A 15002-nucleotide genomic window follows, 5' to 3' on the forward strand; every position below is an offset into this window, starting at 1 on the left:
AGGTGGCTACCATTCTTTCTAATACACTTTCTAACTCCCTTCAAGAAGATACCCAAAACTCTATCCAGTAGGTGTTGATCAGTTTAACAGTTTAACCCACCTATTCTTCAATTACAGCGTTATGACGCTTTCATGCCCCCACAAGAAAAAATCACAAGAGAACAAGTGTAATCATCTTAGTACCCGCGGCGCGTTAGGCAAAGAGAAAATGAGGAGCAACACCCTGCTGAAAATGATAAACTTTTCATGACAACCTTTCATGACTATTCGGACTTCACTATCATTGTTACATGGTTATCCTAAAAAAATTAGGCGCGATTACAACCTCAGCAACTGTGGGACGCCAGAAAGTCTCCCGTAGGAATTTGTAACGCAATGACTTGTTCAAGCACATAACGGAAGTGTCGAAGCAACAGCTTCTCTCCAGACCAGTCCTCACCATAAAGGAAGAGAGAGTAATAAAATTAATTCCTTAATTCTGATCACAGATTCGAACTCTCAATAAAATTCCGAGTAACTTGATAACAGAGACCGGTCGGTCAATTAAATAACAAGTCGTTACCAATTAATACTACAAAATTAATACTAGTAATTTTTCCAGGTACGCAGAAACTACCGAGGTATTTTCTACATAGAGGATCATCGGTTGGGGGGGGGGGGGGGGGAGGATAATTTTGGCATTGTCCGTTAAGTTAATATAGAAAACGCACAATATGGCGAAATGTAGCATGGTTACCTGGCCGTTATTTTGAATCGTCGTTGAGGGCAAGCTGTGGTTGACACATACAAAGCCTCCCGCGTTCAGGGAACCCGCACCAGGTCGGGCTATCCAACCTGAAGGCAAGAACTCTGCTGCTTATACCTGCCACTTCTGTTAAGTTCGATACCAGGATATTTTTTCATACAGTGAAAGTGCAATGTAGTTCGTCGACCGAATCTTTAGTCTTAAGAGCAGCTCTCCACCACATTTCCTTGCAGTTACTAAAGGTGTCGACATTGTGATATTCATCGTGCAGGAGCGAGCGTCATTTTGTGGCAAATGTTGTCTTCTATTACCTCGGAAGCAGCCTTGTGTTGGCTTTACTCGAGTTGCTGTTGATGTCTGTAACAACGAAGCTCGTTGCAACTACGATGGTTGCGTCTGTGCTGTGTCTATATTTGCACCGGTGCTGCAAATCGACATGTAGCGCGGTAGGCTCCATTGTCCGACCCCTGTTATTGTGACCACGCTCTTGACCTTAATTGTTATAGTGATACGTATTCATCCATTTTGCTCTCTCTCTAGGTGCTAGTCTTCATACTGAAGACGTTATTGTTTCTGTCAACTTCTGTTCTTTTGACTTGTCCTACAGCAATGCTCTTCTAGTGATGCATTAGGAAACTTGTAAAAGTACTATCCCTCATTTACGTGTCCAATTCTGAATAGATGCATTGCCAAACTTTTATTGGTCCCCTATCCCTTCAATCAACTCTTTGCTAGACGACGGAACACCTGCTGTAAGAAACGAAGTCCAACCGCTGGGACAGATCAACAGGTGAGCGGTCTGCTATAGAACACTGATAGTTGGTACTATCAGTCCAGACTTAAGAGGAGAGATGACAGAGATCCGAGCAATAGCTACAGCTAAATCACCCAATCAACCAGTGCACATGCTAAAAAGTGAAGAGATGGACGTCCATATACTATTCAAGGCTTTTCACTAGAACTAATATCGACAGTTCTCGTTTTGTTTTCTGCTCCTTTAAATAAACTGCTCGACAACGATTATGGAGACGACTACATCTGAGTTGTCTTCAAAGAATGTTGGCAAAAGTTCCTCGTTTCTCGGAGCCCTTGCTTCTGATCTTCTGAACCGCCAGCTTTTTCTATGTGCTGTGTCGTCCGAACAAAACACAGCCAGAGCAAATGCACCACAGGCGCAAAAATACGAGCTGGTGCCGGTGCCGGTGCCATAGAGAGTGAGTTCCACCAGTACCACGGGTGGCGCTGCTGATGAAGACATCGACTTCGCCTCGGCCAATTTCCGGCCGAGTGCAATCAGCCAATGACCGAACGACAACGGACAGAAGTCTACTCGGAAGACAGAAGAGCAGCTCTCGCCCACTTGTTATAGATCATCGTCCAGGGCTAACTCATAAAGAGAATATCGTTTAGTGAACTCTTGGAACAGACAGTTATTGTAATTGCATTTTTTCTATACTGTACCTAAGCCGAAACAAGGCCCCGGGAGCAGGAAACGTTCCATTAGAACTACTGATAGCCCTGACAAAACTCTACCATCTCGTGAGGAAGATATATGAGACAGGCGACATACCCTCATTCTTCAAGAAGAATTTAATAACTCCAACCCGAAAGAAAGAAAGTGTTGACAGATGTGAAAATTACCGAACTGTCTGTTTAATAAGCCATGTATGCAAAATACTAACACGAATTCTTTACAGACGAATGGAAGCCGACCTCGGGGAAGATCAGTTTGGATTCCGTGGAAATGTTGGAACACGTGAGACAATACTGAACCAACGATTTCTCTTAGAAAATAGATTAAGGAAAGGCAAACCTACGTTTCTAGCATTTGTATACTTAGAGAAAGCTTTGACAATGTTGACTGGAATACTCTCTTTCAAATTCTGTAGGTGGCAGGGGTAAAATAAAGGGAGCGAAAGGCTATTTACAGTTTGAACAGAAACCAGATGGCAGTTATAAGAGTCGAGGGGCACGAAAGGGAAGCAGTAGTTGGGAAGGGAGTGAGACGGTGTTGTAGCCTATCCCAGTAAAGGAAACAAAAAAAAAATTCGGAGTAGGAATTAAAATCCGTAGAGAAGAAATAAAAACTTCGAGGTTCGCAGGTGACATTGTAACTCTGTCAGAGACAGCAAGGGATCAGGAAGAGGAGCTGGACGGAATGGACAGTCTCTTGAGGATATAAGATGAACACCAACAAAAGCAAAACTAGGATATTGGAATGTAGTCGAATTAAATCGGGTGATGCGGAGAGAATTAGATTAGAAAATGAGACGCTTAAAACAGTAAATGAGTTTTGCTATTTGGGGAGCAAAATAACTGATGATGGTCGAAGTAGAGAGGATATAAAATGTAGACTAGCAACGACAAGGAAAGCGTTTCTGACGAAGAGAAATTTGTTAACATCGAGTATATACTGTATTCGAGTATATACTGTATTCAAACATTATGAATCACCTCGAAGAGAACGATCTGTTGATACGTAATCAGCATGGCTTCAGAAAACATCGCTCTTGTGCAACACAACTAGCTCTTTATTCGCACGAAGTAATGGCCGCTAACGACAGAGGATCTCAAGTTGATTCCGTATTTCTAGATTTCCGGAAAGCTTATGACACCGTTCCTCACAAGCGACTACTAATCAAGCTGCGGGCCTATGGGGTATCGTCTCAGTTGTGCGACTGGATTCGTGATTTCCTCTCAGGAAGGTCGTAGTTCGTTGTAATAGACGGCAAATCATCGAATAAAACTGAAGTGATATCAGGTGTTCCCCAGGGAAGCGTCCAGGGATCTCTGCTGTTCCTGACCTATATAAATGACCTGGGTGACAATCTGAGCAGTTCTCTTAGCTTGTTCGCAGATGATGCTGTAATTTACCGTCTAGTAAGGTCATCCGAAGACCAGTATCAGTTGCAAAGCGATTTAGAAAAGATTGCTTTATGGTGTGGCAGGTGGCAGTTGACGCTAAATAACGAAAAGTGTGAGGTGATCCACATGAGTTCCAAATGAAATCCTTTGGAATTCGATTACTCGAGGCTGTCAATTCAACTAAGTACCTGGGCGTTCAAATTACGAACAACTTCAGTTGGAAATACCACATAGATAATATTGTGGGGAAGGCGAGCCAAAGGTTGCGTTTCATTGGCAGGACACTTAGAGAAGATACAAGTCCACTAAAGAGACAGCTTACACTACACTCGTTCGTCCTCTGTTAGAATATTGCTGCGCGGTTTGGGATCCTTACCAGGTGGGATTGACGGAGGACATCGAAAGGGTGCAAAAAATGTCAGCTCGTTTTGTATTATCACGTAATAGGGGAGAGAGTGTGGCAGATATGATACGCCTATTGGGATGGGAGTCATTACAGCAAAGACGTTTTTCGTCGCGGCGGGATCTTTTTACAAAATTTCAGTCACCAACTTTCTCTTCCGAATGCGAAAATATTTTTTTGAGCCCAACCTACGTAGGTAGGAATGATCATCAAAATAAAATAAGAGAAACCAGAGCTCGAACAGAAAGGTTTAGGTGTTCGTTTTTCCCGCGCGCTGTTAGGGAGTGGAATAGCAAAGAGATAGCATGATTGTGGTTCGATGAACCCTCTGCCAAGCACTTAAATGTGAATTGCAGAGTAGTCATGTAGATGTAGATGTAGATTTAAGTGTCAGGAAGTCGTTTCTGAAACTATTTGTATGGAGTGTAGCCATGTATGGAAGTGGAAAGTGGGCGATAAATAATTTGGACAAGAAGAGAATAGAAGCTTTCGAAATATGGTGCTATAGAAGAATGCTGAAGATTACATGGGTGGATCACTTAACTAATGAGGAGGCATTGAATAGAATTAGGGAGAAGAGAAATTTGTGGCACACCTTGACCAGAAGAAGGGATCGGTTGGTAGGACATGTTCTGAGGCATCAACCGATCACCAATTTAGTATTGGAGGGCAGCGTGGAGGGTAAAAGTCGTAGAGGGAGACCAAGAGATGAATACACTAAATAGATGCGGAAGGATGTGGGTTGCAGTAGGTACTGGGAGATGTACGGGATAGAGTAGTATGCAGAGCTGCATCAAACTAGTCTCTGGACTGAAGACCCACAACAACAACAACAACAACAACATGCACTGTGAAGTTTAGCTACGATTATTTGCACTTAGACATTGAGGGCCTTTACTGTGTTAGCTTACGAGTAGTGTTGCAGACTTCTTATCCAACTAGTCACAAATACAAGTAAAGCTTTTAACTCATTTGTGTGGCTTTGTTACTAATTTCTTGAAGTGTTGTAAAATCTAAGTTCTCCTGTCCTGTCACCCGACACTGGGCCAATAGTGGCAGGGAGAAAGTGTCTTAGCGGTGTACTGCACCATAAACCGTTACACGAACCGTAACAACAGTGGCTAATCGGTCTCCACAGCCGTGGCGACAAGGTCTTCAAAAAACTGGCGAGGAGGTTTTACAAGATTGAGCATGGAATTTTCAAACGTAAAACTTTTCTCAAACCCACTACTCGTCCGTAGACGTCGTAATTTTGACGTGTTGTTCATCTCGGACACCAAATGATATCCTTTCTCAAAACGGCGGCGTTTTTAGGTTCGCTCACCTAACTATCAAGATGTGGGAGTTAAAACCCATAGCAGCTTCCTCGTCTGGTACTCGACAGCAGATTTTTTTTTTTTTTTTTTTTTGAGTCATCCTTCTTCTGCCTGGTTTGATGCGGCCCGTCACGAATTCCTCTCCACTGCCAACCTCTGATACTTGTTAAATATTATTCGCGTTGCGACTTGGAGCTATGCTACAGAAATGGAGACGAAATTCGCTGAACTGCAACGGCTGACTCATCATTTACAACACAGGACCTGTACGGTAACACACGATGCTTCGTTGCCCACTACTCTGTTGCTGCTGAAAATCCCTGAAGTCACGTATGCACCGTTTCCCTTCCAGAGCTCACAACAGCCAGTTTAAAAACGTCCCTTTCCTGTACGTCACCGCTGCATTAAACTGAGACGTTGTTTTGGGTTGCTTCGTCCCGTTCCTCGGCGACAGTCAAGACGGCGACTGTACTCACACGAAGATGTCCGTGCGTCCGCCCTCGCTGGCCGCCTGCCACACCTCCGAGAAGCCGCCAGCGCCCACCAGCCCCATGACGAGCACAGCGATGAAGGCCGCCAGCGTGACGCCGCTCTGCAGGAAGTCCGTCCACACCACCGCCTTCAGGCCGCCCTGCGACATCAAAAAAATGGCTCTCAGCACTATGGGACTCAACTGCTATGGTCATCAGTCCCCTACAACCTAGAACTACTTAAACCTAACTAACCTAAGGACATCACACACATCCATGCCCGAGGCAGGATTCGAACCTGCGACCGTAGCAGTCGCACGGTTCCGGACTGCGCGCCTAGAACCGCGAGACCACCGCGGCCGGCCCTGCGACATCGACGCAAACCGTCAACTCCAGCACTTGTCATATCACATTTCATAGCAAGAAGAAAGTACGAAATCTGTCCTAAAGAGAAGCAAATTTCTTCAAGACTTCTGAACGACTATACAGTCTTGACTAGTAACAAATATAGTTCTTGTCCTACAATGATACATGCTGAAGAAACGAATTCAAATTTGTGTCACGGCCAGCACATGAACCCAGGCCTCTGGCTCAGTCCGCAGATGTGCTAGACATTACACCATTGAACCTGTGTAGCTAACAGTTCTGTATGGACTACCATAGTACAGTGCCGTCCACAATGGTTCAAGCCTTCAACCTATTTTCCCCTTCTAAAATCGTCACTATTGCGGAGGCTCTACAATCCTGGAATAGCACCCCTACTTTGTATGTAAAGAGGAAATCCGACGTGTACTTCAAGTGTAGGAGATCTGACGAAATTAAATTGTTCTTGAGACATATGCGCCTTACCTTCATCCTCGATAATGGCAGAAACAGAAAAAATACGCTACTGGCCATTAAAATAGCTACACCAAGAAGAAATGCAGATGATAAACGGGTATTCATTGGACGAATATATTATACTAGAATTGACATGTGATTACATTTTCACGCAATATGGGTGCATAGATTCTCAGAAATCAGTATCTCTGGCCGTAATAATGGCCTTGATACGCCTGGGCATTGAGTCAAACAGAGCTTCGATGGCGTGTACAGGTACAGCTGCGCATTAAGCTTCAACACGATACCACAGTTCATCAAGAGTAGTGACTGGCGTATTGTGACGAGCCAGTTGCTCGGCCACCATTAACCAGACTTTTCAATTGGTGAGGGATCTGGTGAATATGCTGGTCAGGGCAGCAGACGAACATTTTCTGTATCCAGAAAGAACCGTACAGGATCTGCAACATGCGGTCGTGCATTATCCTGCTGAAATGTAGGGTTTCACAGGGATCGAATAAAGGGTAGAGCCAAAGGTAGTAACACATCTGAAATGTAACATCCACTTCTCAAAGTGCCGTCAATGCGAACAAGAGGTGACCGAGACGTGTAACCAATGGCACCCCATACCATCACGCCAGGTGATATGCCAGTATGGCGATGACGAATACACGCTTCCAATGTGCATTCACCGAGATGTCGCAAAACACGCATGCAACCATCATGATGCTGTAAACCGAACCTGGATTCATCGGAAAAATGACGTTTTGCCATTCGTGCCCCCAGGTTCGTCGTTAAGTACACCATTGCAGGCGCTCCTGTCTGTGATGCACCGTCAAGGGTAACCGCAGCCATGGTCTCCGAACTGATAGTCCATGCTGCTGCAAACGTCGAAGAACCGTTCGTGTAGATAGTTGTTGCCTTGCAAACGTCCCCATCTGTTGACTCAGGGATCGAGACGTGGCTGCACGATCCGTTACAGCCATGCAGATAAGATGCTTGTCATCTCGACTGCTAGTGGTACGAGGCCGTTGGGGTCCAGCATGGCGTTCCGTATTACCCTTCTGATCCCACCGATTCCATATTCTGCTAACAGTCATTGGATCACGACCAACGCGAGTAGAAATGTCGCAATACGATAAACCGCAATCGCGATAGGCTACAATCCGACCTTTATCAAAGTCGGAAACGTGATGGTACGCATTTCTTCTCCTTACACGAGGAATCACAACAACGTTTCACCAGGCAACGCCGGTCAACCGCTGTTTGTGTACGAGAAATCGGTCGGAAACAAGTCAGCACGTTGTAGGTGTCGACACCGGCGCCAACCTTGTGTGAATGCTCTGAAATGCTAATCATTTGCATATCACAGCATCTTCTTCCTGTCGGTTAAATTTCACGTCTGTAGCACGTCATCTTCGTAGTGCAGCAGTTTTAATGGCCAGTAGTGTAAGTAAAAATTTTAGAAAAAGGCTAAATGCTTGAAGTTTGTGGTGTGAAGGGCATTGTACTCGTGTATTCTGTGGACCCGTGTTAGCCATATTGCTACCGTTTTGCAATGGCCAGCGTATCTGCCTCGTAAGTAGAAAACCTAGGTTGTAGTCCTGGCTGTGGCATAAATATTAATTCCATTGATTCAGCTTATATCAGTATCGAAGATAAAGGTGAGACTCATTCGTCTCAATGAAAAGTTAGTCAATAAAGTTCTGGTGGTACAGGCTGTAGGAACAAAGGAAAGAAACGTTCAGTGGAAATAAGTACACGAAACTACTCTCATGAACCAAAGTATTATGCCCAACTGCTTTATAGCCCGTTGGTCTACATTTGCAACACTATATGGCAGTGATTCCAAAGTATTATGCCCAACTGCTTTATAGCCCGTTGGTCTACATTTGCAACACTATATGGCAGTGATTCTGCATGATGTTTATTCTAAAAGTAGTCATAATTTTCCAGGCGAATGTGGCACTAGATGTCTACGCACAGGTCATGCAGTTCCTCTAAGTTACGGATCGGCAGTTTGTCGGCGCAAACACGGTGCCGTAAAGCGTCTCAGGTATTTGTCGTCGTGTCAGATATGGTGAATTTTGTTGCTTAGGCGTCATTTTTTCACTACGAATCTAATCAGACAACTGCACCACAACTGTGGCCTTGTAACACGAACAGCTATTCTGCCAAAGGATGTCACTACCGTCAGGGAAGATTTCAAGAGTGGATGGATAATGTCCATGACATCGAGTCAACTTGGAAACAGGTAAGAGTCGTCTGCCGAGGAGCATCCTGTTCAACAATGCACGTTGAATGTATGCTCCGAAACATGCCTAATCCATCATGGTACTCTGTTATCACATCCGCCACACACAGCCGTTTAACTTCCCAGAATGGGTAAGCCCCACTCGTCCACATTTTGTGATGAGGCGAAACTTTGTAAGCTACTCGTGGTTCCACCCATCTTCAACCATCTTTCATATGTGGTAGCGACTGAAGGAAGTGAACAGCAGAGAAATTTCGCCGTTTCCCTGATGATTGCTCCCTGACGCTGGGGCATAAGAATCAGCTCACTAAGACACAACAGAATGTATGACATTTAGGTGCTAAAGGGCACTGACCTTCATCAATGGGGAAAGGTGAAAATTAGTGCCACATCGGGACTCTAATGCTGATCCTCTGACCACTAATCCATTCGGACACAGTGGTCATCACAGCTGCCCAGGTTACCCTAGCACTCTAACCCAAATTCGCAAGTTATCCTCACACAGATGACGTGGGGCACCCGTCCATTATCTCCTTATCGCCGATTCCATCAAGAGTTACAGCGTCGAGTGCCTTTGCACTGAAGAGATCAAAGGCCAGTCTCGCCTTAATTACATATGTGGTGTCTGTTCTTTCGGACTTGTCCTAAAGAAGTTTTGCAAATTGGTCTCAAACTGATTTTCGTACAGGTACCGACGGGAAACGCAAAACTGTAAACTTTGGTGGCCGGTAGATTAATGCGTGACGCTGCAGCTGGCAAGGATAGTAAATACGGACATGCCGATACCACGGCATACAGTCTTTGCAAATTTCACTCCAAATACTCACTTGTAACCATGCCTCGCAGACAAACGCGCGAACAGTATACGCTAATGTCAGCTTTTGAGAGAGGACGTGTAGTTGGGCTCAAAGAAACTGACTGGAGTAATGGCGAATAGCCAGAAATTTGAGTAGGGGCGATGCCACCATTCGACGACGTTGGCAGAAAAGAAGGAAGCGATCAACTTAGAGAGACGGCTAAACGTGAGGACCGAGTAATTGCAGTAGAGGCAAACAGGGCCCCGGCTTCATCATTATCATCATTGCGACGTGCAACAGGTGCTTCAATGACCTTAGGGACCATTACTGGGTGGCACTCCGGGCGACACTTGTGCCGAGTACCACTGGCGTTCATAAACTAACAAACCATTTTGCAGAGGTGTCGGGCGTGAATCTCACTGTCTTCATTGACGAGACACGCTTCCAACTGCGACCCGTTAACCAACAAAGACGTGTCTGGATACTCCGAAAACAGCGGTGGAACACCTTCTTGACTGTCGCCCACCATACAGCCCAACAGCTGGGATTGCGGGTCTGGGGCGCCATTTCATATCATAGCAGAAACCCGTTGGCTATACTGTGGTGTGCGTACTGTAAGACCTTCGGTACACACACCATCAGATTATTTGACTTGTCGCTCTAACGAAGTAGGCGAGTGTCAGCAATATGTCTCGTGGTCTTATCGTGGCGCGTTTATCTTCTGCCGTTAGGTCAGACGATAGACATGCCACTTGCACGCTTAGAGTAGCAGATTGACGGTGACCAACTCTGAACAGAACTTGATTAATTTTACACATATTTATTAAAATAACAACAAGCATAAAAATAACTTAACTTGGTTCTGTATGCTGTTTACAATTGACAATCTAAACTTCAAAATAAATTGTTTAAATGGCTCTGAGCACAATGGGACGCAACTGCTGTGGTCATCAGTCCCCTAGAACTTAGAACTACTTAAACCTAACTAACCTAAGGACATCACACACATCCATGCCCGAGGCAGGATTCGAACCTGCGACCGTACCAGTTGCACGGTTCCGGATTGCACGCCAAGAACCGCGAGACCACCGCGGCCGGCAATCTGAAGTTCATTTGGTCTTGTTACATGAATCTTATTCTCTCATATCTCTGATACTTGACAAAGTATCTATTCATTTATCTTCATGGCTATGTACAGGAATATAATAATTTAATTAGGCGCAGACTGAAACTTGACTATAGACTGGCGCAGACAAAAGCAGACTGACTAATCGGAGGTCTGTACACTCGTTATAATACCTCGCGCGTTCAGGTATCACTGCGCGAGTGTGATCCGCGAGGAGAAAAGGTTGTATGTTAGCAGCAATCTCATTGGCTGCGTTACATATTAATACCCGGATCGGCGGAAGCAGAATTTGGTCCGTCTCTAAGACAGCGCCATCTCGTAGTGCGAAGACGGACGAGCGCTGCGCCTGCGCTGTTAAGCTAAGAGGGGCGGGAAAGTTGTGTACGCGCTGACTACACGGAACTATGTATACAACATGTACCATACGGTATTGTACTCCTGAGTTGTTCAGAATTACGATGTAACGTTCCCTCGGGCATGGATGCAAGTCCAATGATACAGGCGATGCAGCGACAACAGCCGTCATGATATATGCGAAATGTAATCCAAAGCCGGCCGCGGTGGTCTCGCGGTTCTAGGCGCGCAGTCCGGAGCAGTGCGACTGCTACGGTCGCAGGTTCGAATCCTGCCTCGGGCATGGATGTGTGTTATTTCCTTAGGTTAGTTAGGTTTAAGTAGTTCTAAGTTCTAGGGGACTAATGACCACAACAGTTGAGTCCCATAGTGCTCAGAGCCATTTGGGCCATTTGTAATCGAAGTTTGCGAACACGGACAATAGAATTGTAATAGTATGACGACAGTAAATGTTTGTGTTGAATCAGGACTCGGCCCCTGATTTCCCGCTTATCGCGACTGGTAGGTTACCATACCTTCCATACGCCGTGAACCATGTGTCTATAACCTGAACCCGTGAATCCCTTACCTATATTCCCGTACAGTGGAGACACTTTAATTGAAAGTTGGTAGCCCAGTGTCGGTGAATAAATACAATATTGTAGTGCCTGTGTTGCTCAGAATTACGATGTAAAGTTCCTTTGGTTGTCATCCACGGCAACCTTACACACTGCTGTATGTCGGCGGTACCCTACGCCCCGTTTTGTTGCCCTTCATGGCAAGCCATCTTTGGCTTACATTTCAGCAAAATAATGGCCACCCATACACGGCGAGAGTTTCTACTGCTCTTCTTCGTGGTTTCCGAACCATACCTTGGCCAACAAGGTCGCCAGATCTCTTCTCAATTGACATTGTTTGGTGCATTACGGACAGGCTTCTCCAATCCGCATGGTATTTTACGATCTAACGCGCCCTCAAGAGGCCGTCCAAGAACTCTGTCAATCAATGTTAGGCTGAATAACTGTTAGGGTAAGCACCAGAGGTGGACCCGTACATTGTAGTTGCTCAGCTTGTGAAGCTCTTTCTCGTGAGTAAATCATCCTTTTTTTCGGAAATTATAGTCATTTGTCTGACTGTACAAATAAATCACATCCACCTATTTCCGTCCCATTCGGATTATTCCTTGGTGATACATTAGTTTTTATTCTTTTTTTCTCTTAGAGTGTATTTTGAAGAGCAGTTTTATTTTGCGGAGCCTATATTCCAGTGTGCTTATTCGTGGAACAGGGGTCTACAGACCTGAGTACCATCACTCAGTCCAAATATTAACATCCCGCGATGCAGCCTTTCTGTGTATATTACTCTTCATTAGAGATGTAATACCAATAAGTTATATATGAGTTGCTAAACATAAATCAGCGTTTTCATACTTTTAATGGATAAACGCATACAACATTTACTTACCAACATAGTGTAGAAAATGCATATCACGCAGACAAGAGGTGTGATCCAGTGGACGTTCACTCCAGAGACTAAAAAGAGAGAAAAGTAAAATATACTATTTCATTACACATTCAATCGTTTCTTGCAAGTAAAGCAGACCATAGCTGCTAGTAAATAAGGACTAAATAGAGATTTAAATCTTACTACCTTCACACCTTTTCTTTTTTCAATATTCATAAGTGATAAATTAGTTTTATGGAAAATATATTTGTTGGCTAGGCATGTAGCTATCACCAAGTTTGAGAGATTCACAACGAGGTAGTCAATATTTTCAAGATGTAATCACATTAAGCATCGAACATGAACCTACGTATTTCTAAAACGAATTTCGTCATTTAACTAGAGATTTAGTAAGATGCAGTGCCTTATGGAGTAGGACGGTTGTGAACGCCAAAAACGTAATAAAGTACCACAGTTGCTGCCTAAAATATCGCTTTAAGTTTTAGGTGAAGGATGGTAAAGGAGTTCACATGGTAAAGGTGTAACGAAATTAGTCTCTGTCGATCACTTTGCCTAAATCTTCTTTGTAGTTTGTAGAGTGCTAACACAATTCTTAGATGATACTCAGATGACCATTATCATCATATTTAATACGAGGTATTCGACTGTTCTATGCCCTATAGGTTGCACATCAGTCACGCCGGGAATATACACTCCTGGAAATGGAAAAAAGAACACATTGACACCGGTGTGTCAGACCCACCATGCTTGCTCCGGACACTGCGAGAGGGCTGTACAAGCAATGATCACACGCACGGCACAGCGGACACACCAGAAACCGCGGTGTTGGCCGTCGAATGGCGCTAGCTGCGCAGCATTTGTGCACCGCCGCCGTCGGTGTCAGCCAGTTTGCCGTGGCATACGGAGCTCCTTCGCAGTCTTTAACACTGGTAGCATGCCGCGACAGCGTGGACGTGAACCGTATGTGCAGTTGACGGACTTTGAGCGAGGGCGTATAGTGGGCATGCGGGAGGCCGGGTGGACGTAACGCCGAATTGCTCAAGATGTGTGGCGTGAGGTCTCCACAGTACATCCATGTTGTCGCCAGTGGTCGGCGGAAGGTGCACGTTCCCGTCGACCTGGGACCGGACCGCAGCGACGCACGGATGCACGCCAAGACCGTAGGATCCTACGCAGTGCCTAGGGGACTGCACCGCCACTTCCCAGCAAATTAGGGACACTGTTGCTCCTGGGGTATCGGCGAGGACCATTCGCAACCGTCTCCATGACGCTGGGCTACGGTCCCGCACACCGTTAGGCCGTCTTCCGCTCACGCCCCAACATCGTGCAGCCCGCGTCCAGTGGTGTCGCGACATGCGTGAATGGAGGGACGAATGGAGACGTGTCGTCTTCAGCGATGAGAGTCGCTTCTGCCTTGGTGCCAATTACGGTCGTATGCGTGTTTGGCGCCGTGCAGGTGAGCGCCACAATCAGGACTGCATACGACCGAGGCCCACAGGGCCAACACCCGGCATCATGGTGTGGGGAGCGATCTCCTACACTGGCCGTACACCTCTGGTGATCGTTGAGGGGACACTGAATAGTGCACGGTACATCCAAACCGTCATCGAACCCATCGTTCTACCATTCCTAGACCGGCAAGGGAACTTGCTGTTCCAACTGGACAATGCACGCCGCATGTATCCCGTGCCACCCAACGTGCTCTAGAAGGTGTAAGTCAACTACCCTGACCAGCAAGATCTCCGGATCTGTCCCCCATTGAGCATGTTTGGGACTGGATGAAGCGTCGTCTCACGCGGTCTGCACGTCCAGCACGAACGCTGGACCAACTGAGGCGCCAAGTGGAAATGGCATGGCAAGCCGTTCCACAGGATTACGTCCAGCATCTCTACGATCGTCTCCATGGGAGAATAGCAGCCTGCATTGTTGCGAAAGGTGGATATACACTGTACTAGTGCCGACATTGTGCATGCTCTGTTGCCTGTGTCTATGTGCCTGTGGTTCTGTCAGTGTGATCATGTGATGTATCTGACCCCAGGAATGTGTCAATAAAGTTTCCCCTTCCTGGGACAATGAATTCACGGTGTTCTTATTTCAATTTCCAGGAGTGTACGAATACTCGGGTTTCCCTTCAAACGAATAAATAAAATATAGGAATGATAAGTCGAAAACTGGAGGCTGTAGTCAGTGGATAAATGGCTCTGTTTCCGTCTCGCGTTATATGTGCATGTATACTGAAGCTTTCAACGAATTTCTCTATCATCATCAGGACAGTCATCCTATTATACCTTATGGTGGTACTTTTGCTTGTAGTCAGCCGAATTATGCCTTGGAAACGTCACGAAGTCGCGAAATTCCGTATGCCACCCAAAATTATTTTCTTGTCTGTAATCTAGGATCACCAGCAGCG

At 45.6% G+C, this 15002-nt stretch overlaps 2 protein-coding genes across 3 annotated transcripts in view; one reads left to right on the forward strand and one right to left on the reverse strand.

Moving 5' to 3' along the window:
* Positions 1–15002, forward strand: part of LOC126268175 (opioid-binding protein/cell adhesion molecule homolog) — a 2429635-nt gene that overhangs the window by 1899412 nt on the left and 515221 nt on the right. The gene's annotated exons all lie outside the window — the stretch shown is intronic.
* The window catches only part of LOC126268173 (sodium-coupled monocarboxylate transporter 1-like), a 246790-nt gene that overhangs the window by 41545 nt on the left and 190243 nt on the right, over positions 1–15002 (reverse strand). The window contains exon 6 of one of the 2 annotated variants that reach the window (XM_049973767.1): positions 5806–5960. The exons of the other annotated variant lie outside the window; for it this stretch is intronic. Within the exon in view, the coding sequence (XP_049829724.1) occupies positions 5806–5960 (155 nt within the window). The remainder of the gene's footprint in view (positions 1–5805; positions 5961–15002) is intronic. 2 annotated transcript variants of the gene reach the window in all.

The sequence above is a fragment of the Schistocerca gregaria genome, chromosome 4 (genome assembly GCF_023897955.1).
Source record: "Schistocerca gregaria isolate iqSchGreg1 chromosome 4, iqSchGreg1.2, whole genome shotgun sequence".
NCBI lineage: Eukaryota > Metazoa > Arthropoda > Insecta > Orthoptera > Acrididae > Schistocerca > Schistocerca gregaria.